At 40.4% G+C, this 23,918-nt stretch overlaps 1 protein-coding gene across 1 annotated transcript in view; it reads left to right on the top strand.

Moving 5' to 3' along the window:
* SCLT1 (sodium channel and clathrin linker 1) overlaps positions 1-23,918 on the top strand; it is a 103,985-nt gene that overhangs the window by 52,580 nt on the left and 27,487 nt on the right. The window contains exons 14-18 of the mRNA XM_069978600.1: positions 1,885-1,983; positions 8,165-8,236; positions 12,309-12,383; positions 14,206-14,351; positions 23,544-23,736. Coding sequence (XP_069834701.1) covers positions 1,885-1,983; positions 8,165-8,236; positions 12,309-12,383; positions 14,206-14,351; positions 23,544-23,736 — 585 coding nt within the window. The remainder of the gene's footprint in view (positions 1-1,884; positions 1,984-8,164; positions 8,237-12,308; positions 12,384-14,205; positions 14,352-23,543; positions 23,737-23,918) is intronic.

Below are 23,918 nucleotides of genomic sequence, written 5' to 3'. Positions count from 1 at the left end.
TACTGTTAGCATATATATATATATATATATATATATATATATATATATATATATATATATATATATAATATATATTAAATATAAATAATCTATTTTATGTATATGTGTGTGTCTCTCTCTTTCGTTATATATACAAAATTAAATAAATAAAAATAAATAAAAAATCTGTATGTATGTGTGTGTGTGTATATATATATATATATATATATATATATATATATATATATATATATATATACATATATATATATATATATATATATATATATATATATAATTTATATATTTATTTATATATATATATTGCTTTCGTATAATGTGTTGTTACCCCCTAGCTCTTGTATAGCGCTCTGGAATTAAGGGCGCTCCTATAAATTAATAATTATATATTAGGTGTTTGTACACATTGATAAGTTTTCAAAGTTTAGCTGAATCCCTGTCCGCTTTAATCCATCCACTCAATAAGTTTTCAGTATAGGCTAATGGATCACTGCTTCTAAAAGCCTGTCATAGCTAAAGAGATGCGGGTTATCAGACCATGATGAAGCATATTTAGAAATGCTATGTGTAATTGCAGGACCTGTTTGTTAATCTATTTCATATAGACATTATGTCACTTAGTTTGGGCATTAGCTGATGCCTGCTGACACCCGGGCGTTAATGAAATAATGAATGTTTTTCCTAGCATGGAATCTTATGTTAGTGTCACTCCAATTTACGTAATTGCTACCAAGTCTACTATAGAACACCAGACTTTTGGCTCCTGCCCAATAGTAAATGAAACCTCCTTGTTCAAGGGAGGCCAGAAATTACAAGCTGTGGCGAGTTTGTTGCTGACCTCAGTTATATTTATATGTCTCTTTAAATGTGTTTATATAGCCACCTTGTTCTTTAGTTCCCAATAGTCTCCCATTTGCTATATTTAGGTGGTTGTATTAAAGTGCTTATTTAGGACCACATGTCTAGATTCTCACCAGCGTTGAGAGTAAGATGGTAAATTCCCCTACGTGATCTCCTGCGTAGGATACTGAGAACCTTACTGAGAAACTTTTTGTTGACCGTACTACCAGTTGGATAAGAATATTAAAAAAACTACACGATTATCGTGCAGTGCAAAACATTGCAATATTACAAGGCGCACATTGAAATCAGTGAGTTTCTGTAATTACCACAGAGATGATTGCATTGCCCATCCTCTATACAGTTGTCATTCCCTGTTAGGGTAAATAGAGAGCGGTTGTCTAAAGCAGAAAGAATGTCAATAGTACAAGCAATAGTACAAGTAAAGGTTTGCTGAGACTATTATAACCTATGGAGGGGGTAAGGCAAAGGGGGATGAGTGAGCAGGAAGAGGAGACAAGCAGCTGTATATTTTGGAGACTGGGCACATAGAACACTGGATTCACAGGTCACAAAGGTCAGTGCTTATCTGGGAGCTTGGTAAGAGAAGATTGCAGGATGTAGTGTTTTGCAGGGCTGCCTTTTCTCTCCTCTCTTTGCTCCCTCCCTCTCTCCATAAAGCATAATAGACACAGAGAACTTGCCTCTTCTGAAGTGAGGGGGGGGGGGGAGGTAGGAAAACAGCTTTGTGAGGACAGAAGGAAACCCTTTTGCTTAATAAAATCTATTACAGAGTCTCCTAAAATCGCTTGTAGTATTGATATTTATTGAATTCTGAAAAGGGACATAAAAATGACAGTTACACTTTAAGGGGCTTTCTTCAACATATAGACAAGGTAAGTAGGGAATGAACATTAATTGCCTGTGTACTCTGAAGGTTCATTACAATATAGAGTTTATTTTCTGTAAGTACATGGGATGCAGTAGGGAAGCTTGCAGGTTACAGTATATGTTACATAATATTTTTTTTTCCATCATTTTCAGGCATTTTTAAGAGAAAAACAAAGGGAGGAAGAAATTCAAACTATGAAACAGGCCATTGCTAAAATAATTCAAGAAGCTGCGGCAAGAACACGGAAAGAGGTATAGATGTCTTAACCAATGTCTGACTTGTAGTGCTGACTTAAAGAAGCATTCCGGATTTTTTTTTTTTTTTTTGTCCTAATGCGTGGCTTCATTCCGGTCACGTTCTAATCCGTGTATGTCCACATCACTGCTCTTCCGACTACATGTCTATTGAAGGCCAGAAGTCACTTTCTCCAAAGCATTCTCTATGGGAGAGCGTGACTTCCGGCCTTCAATTGACATGGAGACAGAAGAGCGGTGACGTGAACGTGCGCCAGCGCACAGCGGGGGGACAGATAAAGAAATTTCCACAATGCTTCTTTAATATGGGCTTTCAGTGAATAGTAGCAGAGTTATATAGCCTGTCCATTCCTAAAGCTGCCTCCATTATGTTATCATATAGGCTTTATGCATCCCTGTGCTGTTTAATTATTCTTCACACCACATCCACAACTCTTGCTCTGTATCCTCTCATATTTGCAGTCAGATAAGGAAATCTATTATTAAAGGACAAGTGCCGTGAAAAACTTTTTCCCAGTAATTGAAGCACATTTCAAAGTTATATAACTCTGTAATGTGCTTCAATCACCTATCTGCCTCCCTTCCCTGTCTTTTCCCACTTCCACACCCCACCAGGAAGTGTCCTAACTCACACAGACCTCATTACTACCGTCACCAGGCAGCTCCTTCTTGTGAGGATGAGTCATCAGCAGGAGGGCTGCTCTAGCTCCTGTTACAGCAGCCCCCCCTCCCCAGTCCAAGTGATGGCTTGCAGTTAATCAGCCAATGGGAGCTGAGCAAGCCTGTCACCTGACAAGGCAGGGGAGGGGGGAGGCTAGTGTAACAGGAGAAGGAGCTGAGAGAAGAGCCTGGTGACGGTGAAGACAGTCATTAGGTCTGTGTGAGTCAGGACATTTCCTGGTTGGGGGTGGAGGGGGGAAAAGATAGGGAAGGGAGGCAGATAGGTGATTGAAGCATATTACACAGTTATATAACTTTGTAATGTGCTTCAATTACTGGGAAAAATGTTTTCATGGCACTTGTCCTTTAGCCTCTCAGGGACTGTACTTGACTATAATTTGCGATAGTCTAGAATAGGTCCAACAGGCTGTACACTGACAACTGAAACTGTCCCTGTTGTTATAGTTATCAAAATCTAAATCAACAGTAGATGTGAAAAAAGCAAGATTGCCATATACATTCATTATTTTTTTGTTGTTATCTTGCTGTAAAACAAAGCGGAACTTACCAGAAATCCAGGTCCAGTCTCCTTAAGGCAGCTATATAACAGCTATACTTACCAGTATCTAGGTCCAGTATCCTGATGGCAGCTGTATAACAGCTATACTTACTGTATCCAGGTCCAGTCTCCTAAAGGCAGCTATATATCAGCTATACTTACTGTATCCAGGTCCAGTCTCTGGAAGGCTGCTATATAACAGCTATACTTACTGTATCCAGGTCCAGTCTCCTGAAGGCTGCTATATAACAGCTATACTTACTGTATCCACGTCCAGTCTCCTGAAGGTAGATTTTCTGACTTGTGCTGGTTGAAAAAAACAGACTAAACACAGGAATTCCGGCCAGTACAGAGAGTTACGGCCCAATGTCTCCATCAATCACATGGTTGCCTTCTCTCTGTGAGCGCTCAGATGGCCTGGGATACACCGGACTTCCTGTTTTCTGACTGTTTCCCGTTCTTTGAGCAAAAAAACAGGGAAAACAGGAAGTGCCGTGTTCTCCATGATAACAAAAAAAATGAATGGAAGTTGCAAACTTTCTTTATATCACATCTACTGTTGATTTTAGATCTAGAAAGTTATAACGACAGGGACACGTTAAGTCAAAGGGATATGGTACGTTTTGTTTTAGCAGTCTAGCATGCTTATATTAAAGGACAGCTGGGGAGATGACCTATCTGTCTATCATTCACACTACTCTTAACCTACAGTATATGCAGCTTATAAATACACTGTACAATAAAGATTAAAGTGTCCCTGTCGTTTAAATTTTTTTTTGCAGAATTCAATAGTACAGGCGATTTTAAGAAACTTTGTAATTGGGTTTATTAGCTGAATAATGCTTTTTTATTATTAAAAAGCAGTTTGAAGCTCTCCCCCGTCTTCATGGTTTTTTATGGAGAGGGGAGGGGTGGAGGGAGATGAGGCACCAAAGCAGGACAACAAAGAGTTCATTTACAGCTACATCTTTTTGAATTTCAAAGTCTTTTTGAATGCAGATAATGGCATATTTGCTGAATAAACCCAATTACAAAGTTTCTTAAAATCTCCTGGACTATTGATTTCTGCAAAGAAAATAAAAATAAAAATAAACAACACGACAGTGACACTTTAAGATAAGATTATAGAAGCATCTTGTTCTATGTGGTTAAACTGTAAATCAGCTGTTGTTGTGCTACAAGTTACCCACTTACAATAATAGTATACAGTGCAGAAATAGTTTGTACTGTTGTCATTCTCTGAGTGATCTGTGATTCGGCTTTGGGAGGGTCATCTGCATTGTTGTAACCCATGTACCTTATCATAATGAAACAAAGATTTACCCAAATCCCTTGGAGAGGGGAACTTTGCCAGTGTGCAGATTCTGCTGTCTGCAGCCATCTCATTAAATATTAAAGCTACAGAGTATTGCGAAAGAAAGTAAGTCTGGCAGGGAGGAGAAAAGTTCATTTTGTGTTTTGCACAGGACAAATATTTTTCGGATGAGTCTATTTTCCTATAGTGCCGCCATGAGACACCATCAGCTGTAAATTGTCCACAATCAGCACTTGAAGAGTGAAATGATATTAAGCCGGTTTCATATCACATTTTATATTATTCATTATTTATGCATCGTTGTAGTCCACAAATGCAAATATTAAAAATGTTGTTTTTCTGAGAACATTTCTATCTAGAGTAAAAGGAAATGCCGATGCTGTAATATTGGGTTTAATTAATAATTTAGTTATCTGCAACCTTTCAGGTAATGGCAACGTGTAGAAAAAGTACATGTCGAATATAATGCACCTTTATATGAAACTCTTGTTACAAACCTTCAATGGACAACTGGAAGTTTAAAGAGGTACTCCGTCAAAAATCGACTTGTTTCAGAAAGTTTATATAGATTTGTCATTTACTTCTATTTAAAAATCTCCAGTCTTCCAGTACTTATCAACTGCTGTATGTCTTGCAGGAAGTGGTGTTTTCTTTTTACTGTGACACGGTGCTCTCTGCTGCCACCCAGGGCCGTATTAACAACTGCTTTTGCCCTAGGCACTAAACTTGAAGACGCCCCATCTTCACACACCGATTGGCAATACCAGACCTGACCAATACCACCATACCCCCCCACCCCCCTTGGAAAAGACACCAGATATACTTGCAAGTCTGAACAGGAGGTGGGAGACTAAAAACACCATTGGTTCCTAGTGGTAAATACGGCCCTGCTGCCACCTCTGTCCATGTCAGGAACTGCCCAGAGCAGTAGAGGTTTTCTACTTTTGCTACTACTCTGGATAGTTCCTGATATGGACAGAGGTGGCAGCAGAGAGCTCTGTGTCAGACTAGAAAGAATACACCACTTCCTGCAGGACATACAGCAACTGATAAGTATTGGATTTTAGATTTTTTTAGATAGAAGTCAATTACAAATCTAAATAACTTTCTGACACAGTTAATTTGAAAGAAAAAGATTTTCGCTGAAGTATCCCTTTAAGCATTGTGGATCTTACGTGAAAGGGGGTCGTTCAGAATTAAAGGGACATGGCTGATTTCCTTCCAGAGACAGCACCACACTACTTAGTAGATGCATTGCTGCTTTTAACTGCAAATATATGCGATTCCTATGTAATGTGCTTACTATAGTGAGTGTTTTTTAAAAATGCCAAAAAAAGGTAATTTTTTTAAAATAAAACATTCACTGCTCTCATTTAATTATTATTATTATTTTTAAATCATTCATTGCTCTCATCTAATATTATTATTATTATTATTGTGTGTGTGTGTATATATATATATATATATATATATAGTGTGTATATATATATATATACATTTTGTATAAATTATACATCAGAATATAGCACCTACAAGTATACCCACCATACCTACCAACATTCCAAAGTATAGAAAGTTTTCTGTTTTGTACCAATAAACTTAAACTCTTTGCTGTTCTGTTTATGCGCCATATTCTTTTTGCTTTATTATTTTTCCCTTTTTTTTATTTATAATATAATCCTTTTTAATCCTTTTATCTGGGCTTAAGCCTGAAAAAAAATATTTCCTGGTACACAGCTATTTAATAAAATGCTTTAAAATAATTCTATTAAACAACAAAATGGACTTTAGAGATATGTTAGCCGCCTCTCAGAGGAAATATGCAAATAATGATTTTATTGCAGGGATGAGTGCTGTTAGGTACATTGAAGCCTATGACAGAATTTACACACTGCTATCCTGTTACTATTTGGTGAATGGAATCACAGTGGCTGTCAATATATACCATATAATAGTTTAATGCCATTTTATATATAGTATACCTACACTGTTATGCTGAGCCTATGCAGTATATAATGCTGTAGCAGTATAGTACAGAAATGAAGATGGGAGGATCTAAGTCATTGCCATACCAGAGTACTTCTCCTTTCCTCACAATCATATTGACAATGATCGAGGTTGGTTTACATGCTGTCCCACCTCATAACTGAATATCATTTTAATACTGTTTAAAAAAGCATTGGGCATCCTGCCCAAATATTCTTAAATTATTCGTTATATAGAAAGATACAACGCTACATAGTGCAGACAACTTTATCAAGGGGAGCTTGGACAGTGAGAAAATAATATTTAATCTGCCCACTAGACCACCAACGATGGGGGACAGAAGCCTTTTAAATGCAGCTGTCAACTTTGACAGCTGCATTTAAAAGGTAAATTAGTGGCCACGATAGCACCCGGGATCGCGGCGGTTCAAAGCGGGGTCGCCGCACAGCCCCCCTTTGAATGCCCTTAACGACGCGAGGGCGTACATTTACGCCCTTTGTCGTTAAGGGGTTAATATTACATGCATTATAGCTGGAAGATTTTTGCATGATTCTCCGGGATTGACTTCATCTAATGTTATATGAAAAATACTACTTGTATAATAAGATTTCCTTCCAATAGTGTATTTAACATGGACATTGCCAAATTCCATATAATAAATCTGTTTTAGGTGTACCACATTTAGGACACTCCGCTTTCCTATTGGATAGCTTCGGAGATATGGGGGGGGTTTTAAAAGCATAAATCGCATGATGCAATAATTTGAGTTGGGTTTCTCTCCAAACTTCATTTATATGTTTCCTAAAGTCCATTATGCTGGTACTCACATGGTTAATAATATGCGGGTTATTAAGCACTTTAGTACATTTTCCCCCAAAAAGCCATATAGGTCTGAGAGCCAATCCCATCGCGTTAAGAGTAAAGAGAGAAATCTGGGTTTTTTTTTTTCCATAATGGAAAACGCTTAGAGCATTGCATTGACAAAGTATATTTCAAACGTGCAGCTTTTCCAAGCTAATATGGTGTCCCGTAGAATAAGAGAGTGTTTGATGACTGGGGGCAGAGATGCAAGAGGGCCATGAACAATGGCCATAAGATCCCAAGGTGCAGCTAGCTGTTGTTCCAACATTGGGGTACTATTACACGGAACAATCGGCCCTATCCAGACGATTATTGCTCCGTGAAATAAACACAATGATCAGCCGATGACAACGATCATCGGCTGATTGTTGACATATAGGTTTGGACCTATAATTGTCGGGCGCCGACCGCGCATCGCTACGTTTAATAGCGGTGTGCGGCTGACATGTTTGGAAAGTAAATACATTACCTATCCACGGTCCAGGGCTCCTCCTGTGCTCTGCTTCTCTTAGCTCTTAGCTGAGAGGCCGCTCTGAAGCTGCAGCGCGCAAGACCCAGGGAGAAGCGGACCGCAAGAGGAGCCCTGGACCATGGATAGGTAATGGATGCAGTTTAAGGGCTGCAAGGACATCGGTAATGATGTCCATGCAGCCCTTGTTAAACGATTATCGGCCGTGTACTAGGCACAGTAAACAAGCACCGATCTAGCAGATCCCTTATTTATGTATCTGTTTATTTCCTGATTATTTATGTATGATGCCTTGTAAGTCTAAAATGTGGTTACTTTTTTTTTTCAGGTCGATAGTGCTAAAAAGCTGTCTAATGTAAAGATTTCACAATTGACCAATGAAATCTCCATACTACAGAGGGTATGTACCTATTTACCAGATGTAGACATTAATGTTCTATATGTATATAGATAGTTATATAACTTTGTAATGTGTGTTAATTTTTTTTATTTATTTTTTTTGGGGGGGGGGGCGCAGGAGTACTCCTTTTTAATGAACTTTGCTGCATCATACACATTCAGCTCTGCCACATCAAAATACACCCACAGCTGTTACAAACCCACAGACATACACAATGCTACTACAGCACTATACAGTCTCACGCACCCTTTCCTACATCACCATACACAAACATAATACGTGTATATATATATATATATAATATACACACACACTCTAATTTAATACAGATTGCCCCTACCTAATGTGAATACTCCTCCCAGTCATGTGACTATTCAGTGCCTGGCAGTGATCTCACAGATCGGTGTCTGGCAGGAGAAGGGTGAGGACTGTGCAGCTATCAGTCTTTGCACACTTCACTCAGCAGTCAGGCACAGCACTTCTTCAGCACTTTGCCTGAACATTAGAGAAACACTCAGGGTGGTCTGACACAGCAGACATTTTTAGTAAGGTATTTTCTTGCTATAAAATGTGTATTATAGACTAAGAAATATGCTACACACCCCTTAATCATCCCCATCACCTAATATTCAATATGTTCAATGATATTAGGTGAATTGTCAGAAATTGGTACAGACATCTCATTTTTGGGGAGTTGACTACTGGTGCTCTTTAAAGCGACTCTGTACCCACAATGTGCCCCCCTCCCCCCTCAAAACTGCTTGTACTGTCAGATAGCTGCTTTTAATCCAAGATCTGTCCTGGGGTCCGTTCGGCAGGCGATACAGTTATTGTCCTAAAAAACAACTTCGAAACTTGCAGCCCTGTGTCAAACTGGGGTTGCCCAGAATTTCTGTGCACTAGGCCTGCACCACCTCTCCGTCCCTCCTCCCCGCCCTCTTCACCATTAGGAATGGCAGGATTTCTCCTAATAATCACTTGTCTGAACACTGCACATATGCTTTAACGAGCCAATAAATATGCAGGGTTAAGAAGAAATCCTGCCCAGGGGTGTTCCTAATGATGGAGAGGGCGGTGCAGGTGTAGGGCATAAACATTTTAGTCAACGCCAGTTTGACACGGGGCTACAAGTTTAAAAGTTGTTTTTTAGGACAATAACTGCATCACCTGCCGAACGGACAGATCTTGGATTAAAAGCAGCTATCCGAAGGTAAAAGTGGTTTGCGGGGGCAGATTGGGGGTACAGAGTAGCTTTATGGTTACCCAGTTTTTTTTTTGTTTTTTTTTTTTAAAGAAAATATATCTCCTCCCTCCCCATATACACCCTCATCTGGCCTGGTGCAGTGTCCTGGCATTCTTTCTGAAGCCCACGAATTACGCTATTTGAACTTGGACAGAGAGCAGCCTTGAGTAGCTGGAGGTGCAATGCTGTGTCCAGCCACAAGAGAATCTGCCTGGGCAGGAAGCCAATGGCTTTTTGCTCTGTCAATCAGAACTCTGCAGTACTTTTTTTGTGAGGATTCACCACGAACACTCTCAGTTAAAGGCCCAGCAGTTCATGCTTGCAGGCCCTCTTAATCCACAGGCCCCATAGCAGTGGCGTAGTCTGCCTTTATGGTAGCTATGCCACCGCCATGGACTAGACTGATGCTGCTCCAGATTAAAAAAACACATCCCAGTTTCTAATCCTAGACAGCTCCATAAAGCAAGAACAGACAGCTGTTTGGTTGCACTGAACTGATCTGAAGCTTTTTCCCCCCCCTGAGTATGTAAATGTTTTCTAACTTGTGTCTAGTAATAGCAGATTGTATAGTTGCAGCACTTCCATAGAGTCGCATTGCAAATCCTATAAATGCCTTTTGAAATTGGCAAATTTCCTATTTAAATTAAGTGTGATTAACAGTACATTATGTTTTTCTAAATCATGGCATAGTGCTCTTCAATGCAAGCGGAATGATTCTATAGTCAGTGAAAAGTTCTTATAATTCAGTACCATTTAGTGCTCATTAAATGCAAATAGTAGCGCTTAACACTTAGGGGATAATTTGAGAAATGTCAGTAAAATCTGTGGATGAATGTGTGTTTTTTGTTTTTTTTTTTTTTTTTTTTTCCCGTTTTTCTTTTCATTGACTGTAGTGTGAATACAGTTTAGGCCATTAAGAATTCTGCAAAATAATTTTCTTTCAGCTTAAAATGTCTGCATTTAAATGAAAAAAAAAAGAAACTTAAAAAAAAAAAAAAGCTGTTACCTATAATATTGAAATGTTAGTGGTGGTTAATATGTAGCCCACACTACAAGCTTAGATAATCTCATCTGTTGTTGGATATAATACAGAGTCATGTTTTCTGCAGCTAAAATAACACAACAGCTCGATTTTACTTACCAAATCATTGTTTTATTGCTTAGGAAATCCAGAGAATTCCCTGCTGTGGTCATGTTTAGTATTTCGAATTGATCTCTTGAAATATATTTATTTCCCATTGTATATGTAATTTGTACAGTGTCTGATAAAAGCATACTTTATAGGCCTATCTTTAAAAACAGAGGGGCTTTGACCTTCTTAAAGCGAATGTACCATCAGCACAGTGTTGCACATGAATAGAATGGCATCAGCGCGGGGGAACCAGTGCCGTAGCCCTTTTTTTTCTTTTTCTTTTTTAAACCGTGGTTTACGGGGTCCCCGCACATGGCACCAGCCTATTACGAGCAATGGCCCCTGGCAGAAGCACTGGAGGCGGGACAGCCCGCCCCCCCAATGGGAGAAAACCCCGCCACTCTGACGCAACTCCATTGATTGTAATGGAGCCGTGTCATAGAGGGGCGGGGGTTTCATCACAGTGGGGGTGGCCGGCCCTCCTCCAGTGCTTCACCCCGGGCCAGTGCTCATGCGTCATGTGTGGGTACCAGGCTGCTGTTAAAAAAAAAAAAAAAAAAAGGACTGCGACACTGGCTTCCCCGCGCCGGCGCTGTTCTATTCAAGAGTTAAAGTGAAAGTACATTCGCCTTACAGTATCATGCTAAGTTAAAGCTGGTTAATACTAGAAATGGATGAACCTCGAGCACGCTCTGTTTCGTCTGACCCCTGAGCATGCAGCATTTGATTACCTGTGGCTGCAGAAGTTGGGTGCAGCCCTAAGGCTGCATTCCCACGTTCCGTGGATACCAGTTAAGCTTTACAAGATTTACCTTCAACTTCCCATTTTTCTCAACATCAGTTCCAGTGTCTCGTATTTGATGTAAATGCCCTTACATAGCTCTATTGTAGCAAGATATATTTGCACTAAGTTAAAGCATAACTGTAATTTATTTGTCACTTTTCAGGGATCAATAAGAATGAACAGTTCAAGCGATTTTAAGAAACTCTGTAATACGCTTTGTTAAGCAAAATAGTTTCCTGCTGTACCAAAAAACCTGTTTTCCTACCCCCCTCACTTCAGAAGACGCAGGATTTCTGTGTCCATTATGCTCTATGGAGAGGGGAGGGGCCTTCAAGTCCTGCACAAAACAATATCCTGTAATCTTCTCTCACCAAGCTCCCAGATAAGCACTGACCTTTATGACTTATGAATCCAGCGTTTTATGTGCCCAGACAGTCTGCAAACAGCAGGAGCTGGCTCTGTCCTCTTCATTCTCACTCACCCCCTTGGCCCCTCCCCCCTCCATAGGTTATAATGGACTCAGCAGAACCCGTCTTTACTTTAATCCTCTGTAATGAAGACGACTTTGCCTGATAATACACAGATAAGAAGGGGGGGGGGGCTGGGAAACAGCTTTTTAGTACAGAAAGAACCTAATAAAACCTTTTACAGAGTTTCTTAAAATCGCTTGTACTATTTGTACTATTTGTACTAAATTTAAATGATAGTTACACTTTAGTTATAGGGATATCTACCGAGTTAGCTTTATTATTTATGTTCATTCACAAAAATAAAAGGCCGCCTCCAGTACTTCATACTAGCAATGAGACGTGTAAATTGCAATCCAAGTTGCGCCTGTCTAGAGAAAAGAAAAATGCATTTGTTACTCAGTATGTTATGCTATTCATTGAAATGATTATTTTTTTCTGTAAAGGAATGTGCTGAAAAGCAAAGCCTTATTGAACGCGCCTTAAGAGACAAGCGCGCAGCAGAGGAAGAACTGGAGAAGGTAAAAGAATATTATATTATACAAGCCTCTTTATTTCTATTAGGTTTTTTAAAACTGTATTTATTCCTTTGGTGCTGATCTGTAAAGGGGTTATCCAGCGTCAGAAAAACATGGCCACTTTCTTCCAGAGACAGCACCACTCTTGTCTCCAGTTTGGGTGCAGGTTTTGCAACTCTGTTTCATTGAAGTGAATGGAGTTTAATTGCAAACCGCACCTGAACTGGAGACAAAAGCGTTTTTCTAAATGGATAACCCCTTTAAGAGCTTGGTGGTGGTGGGTGAACAGGTGGTGATTGGCAAATACAGTTGTGAATTGGATTACGAGCATAATTCGTTCCAGGACCGCGCTTGTAATCCAAATCCACTCTTAAACCAAAGCAAAATTTCCCATAGGAAATCATTGAAATGCAGACAATTGGTTCCACCCCCCAAAAATAATGATCTTCTATTCTGAATAACAAGTAAAACAAATGAAACAAACATTTAGAAACAGCAGAATCTGTGATATTATAAGTTACTGGACAGTATAGCAACCAGGATGTGGTGTATAATGTATACTAACTGCATAAACCTGAAAAACACAGCAGCAATTTGTAGATAGAGGATAGAACTGCAGATGCCCATAATGCAGTAGTGTAGTACAACAGGCTAGAATAGAAAAGCAGGACTGCTGTCAGAGGGGTGTGTGGTCACATGACAGCAATGGGGATGGGGTGTGTGTTCAGCATTGACCAATCAGGATTGACAGAGACTGCAGGGATGAAGGAATGAGCAGGACATATGTAAGCACATACATGCAGCACTCTCCATCTGGGGAGAGAGAGGTTAGCTATGAAGAGATTACCTCTATAGTCCTGTCCCCTGATGTAAGCCCCAGCCTGAAGTGGATCTGCTATGATTTGGAAGGTGAGCTAGACTTCCGGGGTCAGAGTACAGGGCTGTAGACCCCGCTATGCAGACCCTGACCCCCTCCCCCCACACACTCCCCCTCCCACCCAGTACAGGGAGCTCTTAAACCAAAGCACTGCTCTTAAACCAAGTCACAATTTTGAAAAACTGTGAGCTCTTAAACCAAAACGCTTCTAAGCCAAGTTACTCTTAAACCAAGGTACCACTTGGCTGCTGTATTTGTGTGCAGTTAATAATATAATAATCTTAAACTGCTCTTGATCCCAGAGCACTGTACATATGATAAGGGGTTAAAGGGTACAAGTATACAAGAGCATTTGGAGCATTTTTGAAGCAAAGCAATTCCTAGAAACATTAAAGGGAATCTGTCACTAGGTTAATGCTGCGTTTAAAGGGGTAGTGCGGCGCTAAACAATTATTCACTAAATAACACACATTACAAAGTTATACAACTTTGTAATGTATGTTATGTTAGTGAATCGCCCCCTTCCCCGTGTTTCACCACCCCCACCCGTGTACACGGAAGTGTATTGCTCTATACATACCTGCTTCTTGCCGACCTCCGTCCGCCATCTTGTGCCAATGATGTCATCTTCGGACGGACGGCCGAACCGCGCCGGCCGCCCTCTGCCGCGTCATCAGCTACTCAGCCGCGATTGGCTGAGCATAACTGTGCTCAGCCAATCGCGGCTGAGCAGCTGATGACGCTGTTTTGCATAGCTTTCAGACTCCTATGGAATTATACTGGCAAAAGCATAAATCTACATGAGCAAACACAAATTTCTTCCTTGATCCACTACGTAGGAAGGTGACTCATTTCGCTTTTGACTTTCTAACTCGGCCCCTATCCCGCGACTACATTTCAATCCTTCATAGTAATCTATTGCCAACATGATCCAATCTCTTGTTGCAGGTGTATCGAGAAGGCCGGGGAAATGAGAAAGATTACAGGAAGCTGGAGGAACTACAGCAGCGATGCCTGATTGCCGAACGCGCAAAAGATGACCTAAAGATAAGCATGAGCGCAGCGCAAAAGAAAATGAAGCAACTGGAACTAAAGTAAGCAAACACTTTTAACCATCAATTACATCTGGGGGAAAGTCAAGTGCTGCCGAAGCTTTCCGAGATGACTATGTAGATTTTCATTGTGTGGGGAATAGTACATCATTATGAGATAAGGCCACACAGCATTGTGCTATCAGAATAAAAGAAATGTCTTTAAAATGACAACTGTAAATACTGCAATTTGGGAAATTGCACTTACAGGGTGCCCTCTCTTATTCGTATGATCAGGTTATTATGAGGCACCACCTGAGCTGCTGTGATTTATGTCAATCTATACATCTAAATTGATGTTTAGGCTATGTTCACACTACGTATATTGCCGGCCGTAGTGCGAACTGCGAATATACGCCCATAGTTTTGGGGTTGATGCGTACGCTTGAAAGTATACGATATACGCCCACACAATGCACACTACGTATGAGCCTACGGCCGGATCGTATATGGCGCCGTGAAAAAAGACCATTGTTTGCGGCCGGAACTGTTCCAACTCACGGCCGTGGATTTCAATGCGGCCCCGTATGGAATACTTTTTTCAGCCAAATCAAACATTATTTTTATATTAAAAAGGTTTTGTGTGGTTTACTGGGCTGGGCGAAGATTTCCAAGTAAATGACCTGCCTCAGATCGCTTCGAAACAAGCTAGGAAGCATAACTGTACTACGGGCGTATGTTCGCGGTTCGCCCGTATGATCGCAATTCGCCAGCATGTCTATTTTTCACACAGCAGTAGTTTCGAAGTAGTACGAACTACGGCCGGACATATACGTAGTGTGAACTACTACACTTAAAGTGTACCTGTCTTTTTTTGTTTTTTGCAGAAATCAATAGTACATGCGATTTTAAGAAACTTTGTAATTGTTTTTTTTTTTAGGCATGGGATTTTAAGAAACTTTGTAATTGTTTTTTTTTTAGGCATGGGGTATTCAAAGAGATCAATAATCCAAAGGACTTTTATTTTACTCCACAAAAAATTCACATGATAGTAGTCAGCTTGCTGCTTTCCACTCTGTAGCATAGTACAAAACTTCACAATCCACACAATCATTTACACCTAATGGGGTTTTATACCCTTGGGAGCCCCCACAATGCTTTGCAAATTTTCCTATAAAACCCCTGAGTTTCTGCAGGTCTGCCTCTTACATGGTCAGAGCACACACCTTGCTGCAGCTGCTCCAGGCAGGTAAGTAAAAAAATACTAAATTGTTATAATATTACATTTCACATCACAGCACTTTTACTTAGTTTTGGTACATTGTTCCCTGTTGGCAATACCAGAAATGAGAGGAAAAATGAGAACACTAGGTGGCCAACCTAATGAGAAAGCAAAGCAAGAAACAAAAGAACCATTCACACAGGTGGTTTGTCAGTCCAGGGAAATTCATGTACCAACACAAAGTTTACAAACATAAACCTTTTTTTTTTTAGTTTTTTTTTTTTAGTTTTTTTTAATTCACATCACTCTGTTAACATCTTCACAGGTTTATTAGCCGAAAAACGCATTTTTATCATGAGAAAGCAGTTTGAAGCTCTCCCCCCTGTCTTCATGGTTCTCTATGGAGAGGGGAGGGGTGGAGGGAGATGAGGCACCAAAACAGGACAACAAAGAGTTAATTTACAGCTACATCACTGGGCTATCTCCTCTGAAGTCAGTACTGACCTATCTAACCTCTGAATATCGGCTTTCACACAAATCCCGCTGTGTAATCCTTTGTTCTCTGCTCTCTGCTGCCGACTAATTTCCCTCCCCTCTCCATAGAACAGACAGGGGCAAGTATGATGCAACAAGACATGATATCCTGATAATGAGCAGGGAGGGGGGGGGGACCTGGGGAAAGTCTTTTTGAATGCAGATAATGACCTAATAAACCCAACTACAAAGTTTCTTAAAATTGCCTGGACTATTGATTTCTGCAAGAGAAAATACAACAGTAATACTTTAAATCTGACTATTCAGATGCAAAGAAAGAGTAGGTTTGTTTTTAGATGAATTTTTAAAGGGAACCAGTCACTGGACACTCCAGTGGAGCCCCGGATACTTACCCTTTGCTGGAAGTCCCGCTCCTAGATTCGGTCCCGGGACGAAGATGTCGCCGTCTGCAGCCATGTGCGTGCGCACCACAGATGAATCCGACACCCATAGAGAATGACGGCTCCAGTTATTCTCTATGGGCATCGGACTCATCTCTGGTAATTGGCATACAGCGTGCTCTCAGCTTCGGGCACCGATATCTCCGTCTGGGGACCGGATCCAGGAGCGGGACTTCCAGCAAAGGGTAAGTATCCGGGGCTACACCGGGGGGGTCGGGCGGGCTCTGCGCCGGAATCCCGGGTGACAGGCCCTCTTTAATGCCTTTAACTGCCTTTTTTATTTGTAAGTTATATCTTATAAACCTAAGCTAGGAATGGAGAACCTTCAGCCCCGGAGCTGTTACAAAACTACAATTATATACACACACACACACACACAGTTTGTATATAACACCATCAAAGATATTCAAGTCCATCGCAACACATACTAAATAAAGACAAAAATAGGGCTATGCGTAATTTAATTATAATTTATTGTGCAAAATGACCCACTGGCTGTTGTACAATCACTGGAAGATGGCAACAGTCTCCTATAAATATGTACAAGTATACAATAAGGCAGTCATAGATGTCGGCTGTCAGTAGGTCAGACCAGTCTAGGCTGTACACCGTCCGTGCCTGTCCGGGTCTTACCTATAACCATCAAAAATTCCAGACTAGTGTCAGTCAGTGGTTTACAATGCAATATAGTCCATAAAATGACCCGTGTCAGTCTATTAATAACACACCATGGTTTACAAAGTGACCCGTGTTGGTATGTTAGTAACGCAAAACAAGAAATCTAGGACCCCTGTCGGTCCATACATCCACAATGACCAGTGACGGTCTTACAGTGCAACACAATAAGGTAAGTCTATGACCAGTGTCGGTCAGTCTATTATATCATTCATAACAGAAATACCCAGGTTTGAGGGTAACTAGTTTGTAGTCTCATAGAAAAATGTGTTGCCTAGTCACCTTTACCCAACATGTTTCAGTCAAATTGTTGCAGTGATATCATCAGGGGCAAGCACAAGAAATGACATATGGTAAATAGCAAGACGTATTAACAGATGAACCTGCTGTTAGGATGCAGTATCAAAATAACCCAATCAATGGACAGTTGTTTTTGTACTCACAATACCACGGTGGGTGGACTAGGACCACTAAGATTTAGTATAGCAGTGGCTATCACTGATCTAAGGTCCTAATAGTCCCTTATAATGTAAGTACAGTATTCGTATTCGGTGGTGTGTCCTATGCGTGGAGTCGTGAGCGCTCCTCTCGTCTGCAGTGGCAGATAGGAGCTTTAGTTTAACTGTCCAAGCATGATGGGAATTGTAGTTTTGCAACAGCTGGACGGCCGAAGTTTCCCCATTCCTGATCTAACCAAACTTGGTAGAAAAGTGGTAGTAATTTTTAATAAAACAGTTGCATATGGAGCAGCTATGTAGGCAAGCCCCCTTTACTTACATAAAGGATCAATGTTTCATATTTTAGGAATATATGTTGGGATAATACTCTTTTTTCATTATTTTGCATAAACCAATAAAATGTGTATTGATTCACCTCCGCACACTTGCCATAGAGTAGCTACATACCACTCTATGGTCATTTCTGACCAAAGTTCTGGAGAACCAGTACTAGAGTCTCCTCTGAGTCTCATGTACCATGAATAATGCTCAGTGTTGCCTCTCTCTTCACTGAACAGGTTTAAGGCTTTTTCTGAAACATCAATCCTTCAGGCATTTTATTTGTTTGCAATGCACTGATGGATTTATGGGATCTATAAAGAATTGTAAAAAAGTTTCCCTTCTGTTAAGTGTTGTATAGGGAATGCACAGGGGAGCAGGGGACCAGCACTGTCATATTCTCTGGGCAGCAGTAAAGGGAGAATTGTAGGGTAATATATGTTACAGTAATTGAATCACTTTAGTATTTGTGGTTCTTAAAGGGAACTGATCACTATTAGGCCATGTTCAGACCTTGTAAAAGACCAGCCATTCCGTGACCCGGCCGGGTCAAAGAACAGCCGGTCTCAGAAAAGATCATCCCGGCCGGTACTGCAGTACCATCCGGATGATCTTTAGCGCTGCAGAGTTCTGATGTTATAACGTTTTTAGCAGCTCCTCATTGGGCTTCTAAAACGTTGTCTTACCATACTTGGTATGCCGTCCTCCTAGGGGGTATATAATTGAAAACGTTGTTTTATTCTGGCGTGCTTCTTTGCCTGTCAGTCATTCCCTGTAGAGCACGCTGACAGGCGAGAGCCGTGACTAGTCACGGCCCGGACACACCCAGATGACTAGTTCCGACCTCACCTCTTGCAGCGCTCTCTGTAATAAAACAGCATATTTTTGGGTATACCCCCTAAAAGGACAGAAAATCAAGTATGGTAAGACCACAAAAATAGAGAAAATAAGTGGCACCACAAGTGGATATTGCTGCTGTATATGTATTACCACTGGCGGGTAGTTGCCGGATTTGGCCACCTGGGCGGTGCTAACTTATCAAGTCCATGATAAATTCAAAAATATAGAGAAAAGAAGGTGCACTCGCCCACAGAGTCGTCTTAAATTTTTATTGCTTCTTCTTTACAAATCGGACATGAGGGGAGATTTATCAAACATGGTGTAAAGTGAAACTGGCTCAGTTGTCCCTAACAACCAATCAGATTACACCTCTAATTTTCTAAAGAGTCTGTGTGGAATGAAAAGTGGAATCTGATTGGTTGCTAGGGGCAACTGAGCCAGTTTCACTTCACACCATGTTTAGTAAATCTCCCCCATAGTGTGGACATAAACGGGAGCACACGCTAGATGAACGGAGTGGTGACAGCCTGTTTCACGCTCTAAGGTGCTTCTACGGACCATAGAGGTCCGTAGAAGCGCCTTAGAGTGTGAAACAGCCTGTCACCACCCCGTTCATCTAGCGTCTGCACCAGTCTATGTCCGCACTATGTCTGTTTTGTAAAGAAGAAGCAATAAAAGTTTTGACTCTGTGGAAAAGTATGGTAAGACAGCGCCTATTAGGAGCTGCTAACAGCGTTATATGCATGATAATAGTGTTAGGTTCCCTTTATAACTGAAATGAGAAGAAGTCTGCATAATCCCGCCTCCAAACAGATTCATAGAGAATAAAGGCAAGATTTCTTGAAAATGACGCTGAGGATGACTGTAATAAAATTGCCCTCATTCTCAGTGCCTTGTGCACTATGAGAACGTGAACATAACATCAGGTTAGAGACTTTTATCCTGCTGTTAGTTTCCCTTTAAGCCATTAGGTCGTGTCTGCTGACAAGCTTGGCCACTGTCTCCCCTAGCAGCTACTTGAATCAGGTTGAAACAGCGGGATTAGCTCAAGTAATGCAGCGCATTTCCAAAACTGTTTAAAGAGACTCTGTCAGTAGGTTTATGGTGTTCTATGTCAGGGTGGCATAAACTAGTGACAGAGAAGCTGAACAGAATGATGTATCACTTACATTGTTCTGTGCAGCTGATCCGGAGATCTCCTCCTGAATAACATGGACAATAAGTAGTCCTCTCCATTATGTGCATGAGCCCAGTAGTCCTGGATATTCATGAGAAGCAAAAAACTCTGCCCACCAGCTGCTGATTAGCAGTTATCTACCCATGCTGTCAATAGGCAGTCAGCTGTCAATACTCTCCCGCATATTAGGAGAACGGCTGAACAGAATGACATAAGAAATACACCAATCTTCTCAGCATTTCTGTCACTAGTTTATGCTGCCCTCATTTAAACCTAGTGACAGATTCCCTGTAACATTTACGTAGGCTAGTTCTATATTTACAATTTGTGGAGCTTCTCAATCGTAAACCAAGGAAGCTTTTGCTGTCCTGGCACGATGGGAATTGTGGTTTTGCCACAGCTGGAGGGCCAAAGGTTTCCAATCCCTGTTCTAAACATTATAGAGCCCAACTCTGTACATAGGCCATTGGTACCTTATGCCATCTATGAAATATAATTTTTAACACTGTGTTCAGCAACTTGGCATGACTGCCTGTATAATGGTATCTCATGTAGCCACGGCTTATTTGAGTGAATCATGGTGTTGAAAAAGAGTCCAGAGCGTTGTTATATTTTCGGAAAGCACTTGAAGGACTGGCTCCACTGAGCTCCCTGGGGAAGCTGACTGATATGATGTTCCCATGTACTTTGATTTCTATAGTCTCCATTTATCAGCATGGGATCTTCCATACACTTCTGAGATGTTGGTAAATCGTCTTATTCCACAATCTCGGCACCTGCTATTATTTTATTTACTGAAAATAATGTGTTTAGTCATAGAAGAAAAATATTATTAGCCCATAACTTCCAGCTTTCTTTTTTATGGCTGCTATCCCTTTTTTTATGTGATTCTTTCTTCCACTTTTTTTATACTCCTAGTTTTTTTTTATGAGCACTTTTAGCTTTCCAGCTGCATAAATCTATATGTAATACCTTCTTTCTGAAAAGTTGTGATTACAGTTACAATTGTAATTCTCCAAAAGGGCATATTTTCTCTGTCTGGATTCAGACTACCTAAAGAGCTCCAATGTTCGGATCTGATGCAAATCAAAGCTCACACACTTTAAGCTATTGTTCCATGTCCTGAATTAGTAACTGCGAGATGACAATATTATATTCCGATGTTACCCGCAGTCACTTTTGATTAGCGCATTATTCCTAGGCAGAATGCATGGATCACAGCCTGCTGATCTGTGGCATTTGGGAGAATAGCTTCACCCTGCATTTTGTCTTCTGAAAGTGCGCAGGCTGAGAGAAGAGACATAATGGAATGATGCCGGGGATTTTTCTTAGGAAGATATAAACTTCTGTAAAATAAACATTATCCTCTAGTTTTCTGGCTGTATAAGATGCTGATTGTCGTGGCCGCTCTTCACCCTTCATGTATTTATTCATACACAGAGATTCTAATTTCTCTTCAGACTCTCTTCTAGTGTAAAGTGGAATTTGATAGCATGTATTAGGGGCAATCTGATCACAATGTACAAATATATGAATGGGCAGTACAGAGATGTTTGTAGAGGGCTTTTTACTCCTAGGTCTGTAACCATGACAAGGGGAGGAAAGAAGATTTCACCATCAGCACAGATGCAGATTCTTTACTGTAAGAGCAGTGAGACTATGGAACTCTCTCTATTCTTTACTATAAGAGCACTTTACTATAAGAGCAGTGAGACTATGGAACTCTATATTCTTTACTGTAAGAGCAGTGAGACTATGGAACTATATTCTTTACTGTAAGAGCAGTGAGACAATGGAACTCTATATTCTTTACTGAAAGAGCAGTGAGACGATGGAACTCTATATTCTTTACTGTAAGAGCAGTGAGACTATGGAACTCTATATTCTTTACTGAAAGAGCAGTGAGACGATGGAACTCTATTCTTTACTGAAAGAGCAGTGAGACGATGGAACTCTATATTCTTTACTGTAAGAGCAGTGAGACTATGGAACTCTCTGCCACATGATGTTGTCATGGCTGATTCATTAAACAAGTTCAAGGGAGGTCTGGATGCTTTTCTTGAGAAATATAATATTACAAGTTTTATGGGCATTAGATTTATGGTGATAGGACGTTTATCCAGAGATTGTTCTGATCGCCATTGGAGTCGGGAATGAATTTTGGATGGTCATGGTTTTTGTCTTATTCTGGATCTACACAGTAGGGTTCTTCTTGGTTGAACTTGATGGACTCTTGTAGTCTTTCAACCTTATTTACTATGTTATGTCTACCCAATTGTTGTCAGTTTCTAGAATAAAAAAATGCAGGTTTTACCTGTATTAAAGGGGTACCCCGGCGAAAATCTTTTTCTTTCAAATTAACCAGTTTTAGAAAGTTATATAGATTTTTAATTTACCTCTATTTAAAAATGGTAAGTCTTCCAGTACTTAACAGCTGCTGTCTGTCCTGCAGGAAGTGGTGTATTTGTTTATTCTGAAGTGCTCTCTGCTGCCACCTCTGTCCCAGACAGGAACTGTCAAGAGCAGCTGAAAATCCCCATAGAAAACCTCTCCTGCTCTGGACAGTTCCTGACATGGACAGAGGTGGCAGCAGAGAGTAATGTGTCAGACTGGAAAAATACACCACTACCTACAGGACATACAGCAGCTGATAAGTATTGGAAGAATGGACATTTTTAAAAATTAAGTAATTTACAAATCTATATAACTTTCTGAAACAAGCTGCTTTAAAAGAATAATTTTCGCCAGGGTGCCCCTTTATCATATTGTTTATTGCGTGTGGGGCAGGTTTTTGAATTTAATCCCAGAAGTTTCAGTTTACTGACAGAAAGTAGGAATGAAAACACAAAGGAAGGAGATCAGGACATCACATTGTTTTATAGTAAGATTATATTTTGTTTGTCCATAGCAATGTGAGATATAAAAGCTGAGCTCCGAGCAACAAAGAAAATCTAAAAGGCAGCTTAATAAATCTTCCATAAAGTATGTACGTGATTTAAACATTTTACCCCCTAACGACCCCCCACCCCCACCCCAAAAAGAAGCCGTATATTAGTAACTAACGACCATCGTTCTCTGTAATGTGCTGAACGAACTCAGGTTAACGATAAACAATCTCGTATGCGATCGTTTATCGTTAATCGTCGCTCCATGTAGTAGGACCCCAAGGGCAAATGAATTGGATTAATCGCCCTGCCCTAACACGCACATAAGATAACTATTAACGCATACACCCGTATGACCAACAACAAACTCTTCAAATAGCACCAGCACACATGAATGTTCATCTCAGCTGTGCTGAGAATATAGGGGAACCTTTCCTCCCCTGGCACCATCTGATGGGACCAGCCAACTGTCTAATTATTCTTGCCATTCCCTATGAAAAGTTGCAAGTTCCGCTAAAACATGTGACGTATGTTGGGACCTTTTGAAAAACATAAAGAAAGCTATTGGTCAAAGTTGAACAGGTAATACAGGAAAAGTTCAGACCAGTGCAACCATTTTCTACTTTTTTTTTTTTTTTTTTTTGAGTCGAAATTTCAGGGCAGCTGAGATTAAAGGTATCCTGTACCAACCTAGTCTAAAAAGTTGACCTTAATATGTATTTGGGATTTATGTTTGTATTTTCAGCTCTGAAGAGGAGCTGTCAAGGTGCCGTGAAACTATTCTAAAGCTGAATGAAGTTTTGGAGTCTGAAAGAAGAGAGAGTAGGTCTGTAAGTGAGGAGAGGTTAAAACTTGTGCAGGAAAATCAACAGCTGCGGAAAGACGTGGAAGAGTGGAAAAAGTCGGCTACAGAGGCCCAACAGAAAGTCACGTTTCAGGTAATGTCCAGCGTAAGGTTGTGTGCATACTGCTGGTACTTATCTCTGTCTCTGGCATGAGTTAGCTGAGAATTATAAAATATTCAACCACTGGGCCTCTTTTTAATTTTTTATGAAAAAACAATAGACCAGAGTTTGATATCTTAATGCAAAACCTTTTCCATTATCGTTGTCTTTTCTAA

The sequence above is a fragment of the Dendropsophus ebraccatus genome, chromosome 7 (assembly GCF_027789765.1).
Source record: "Dendropsophus ebraccatus isolate aDenEbr1 chromosome 7, aDenEbr1.pat, whole genome shotgun sequence".
Taxonomy (NCBI): Eukaryota; Metazoa; Chordata; class Amphibia; order Anura; family Hylidae; genus Dendropsophus; species Dendropsophus ebraccatus.
The sequence above is the reverse complement of the archived record's forward strand: the minus strand, read 5'-3'. Positions and strand labels throughout refer to the sequence as shown.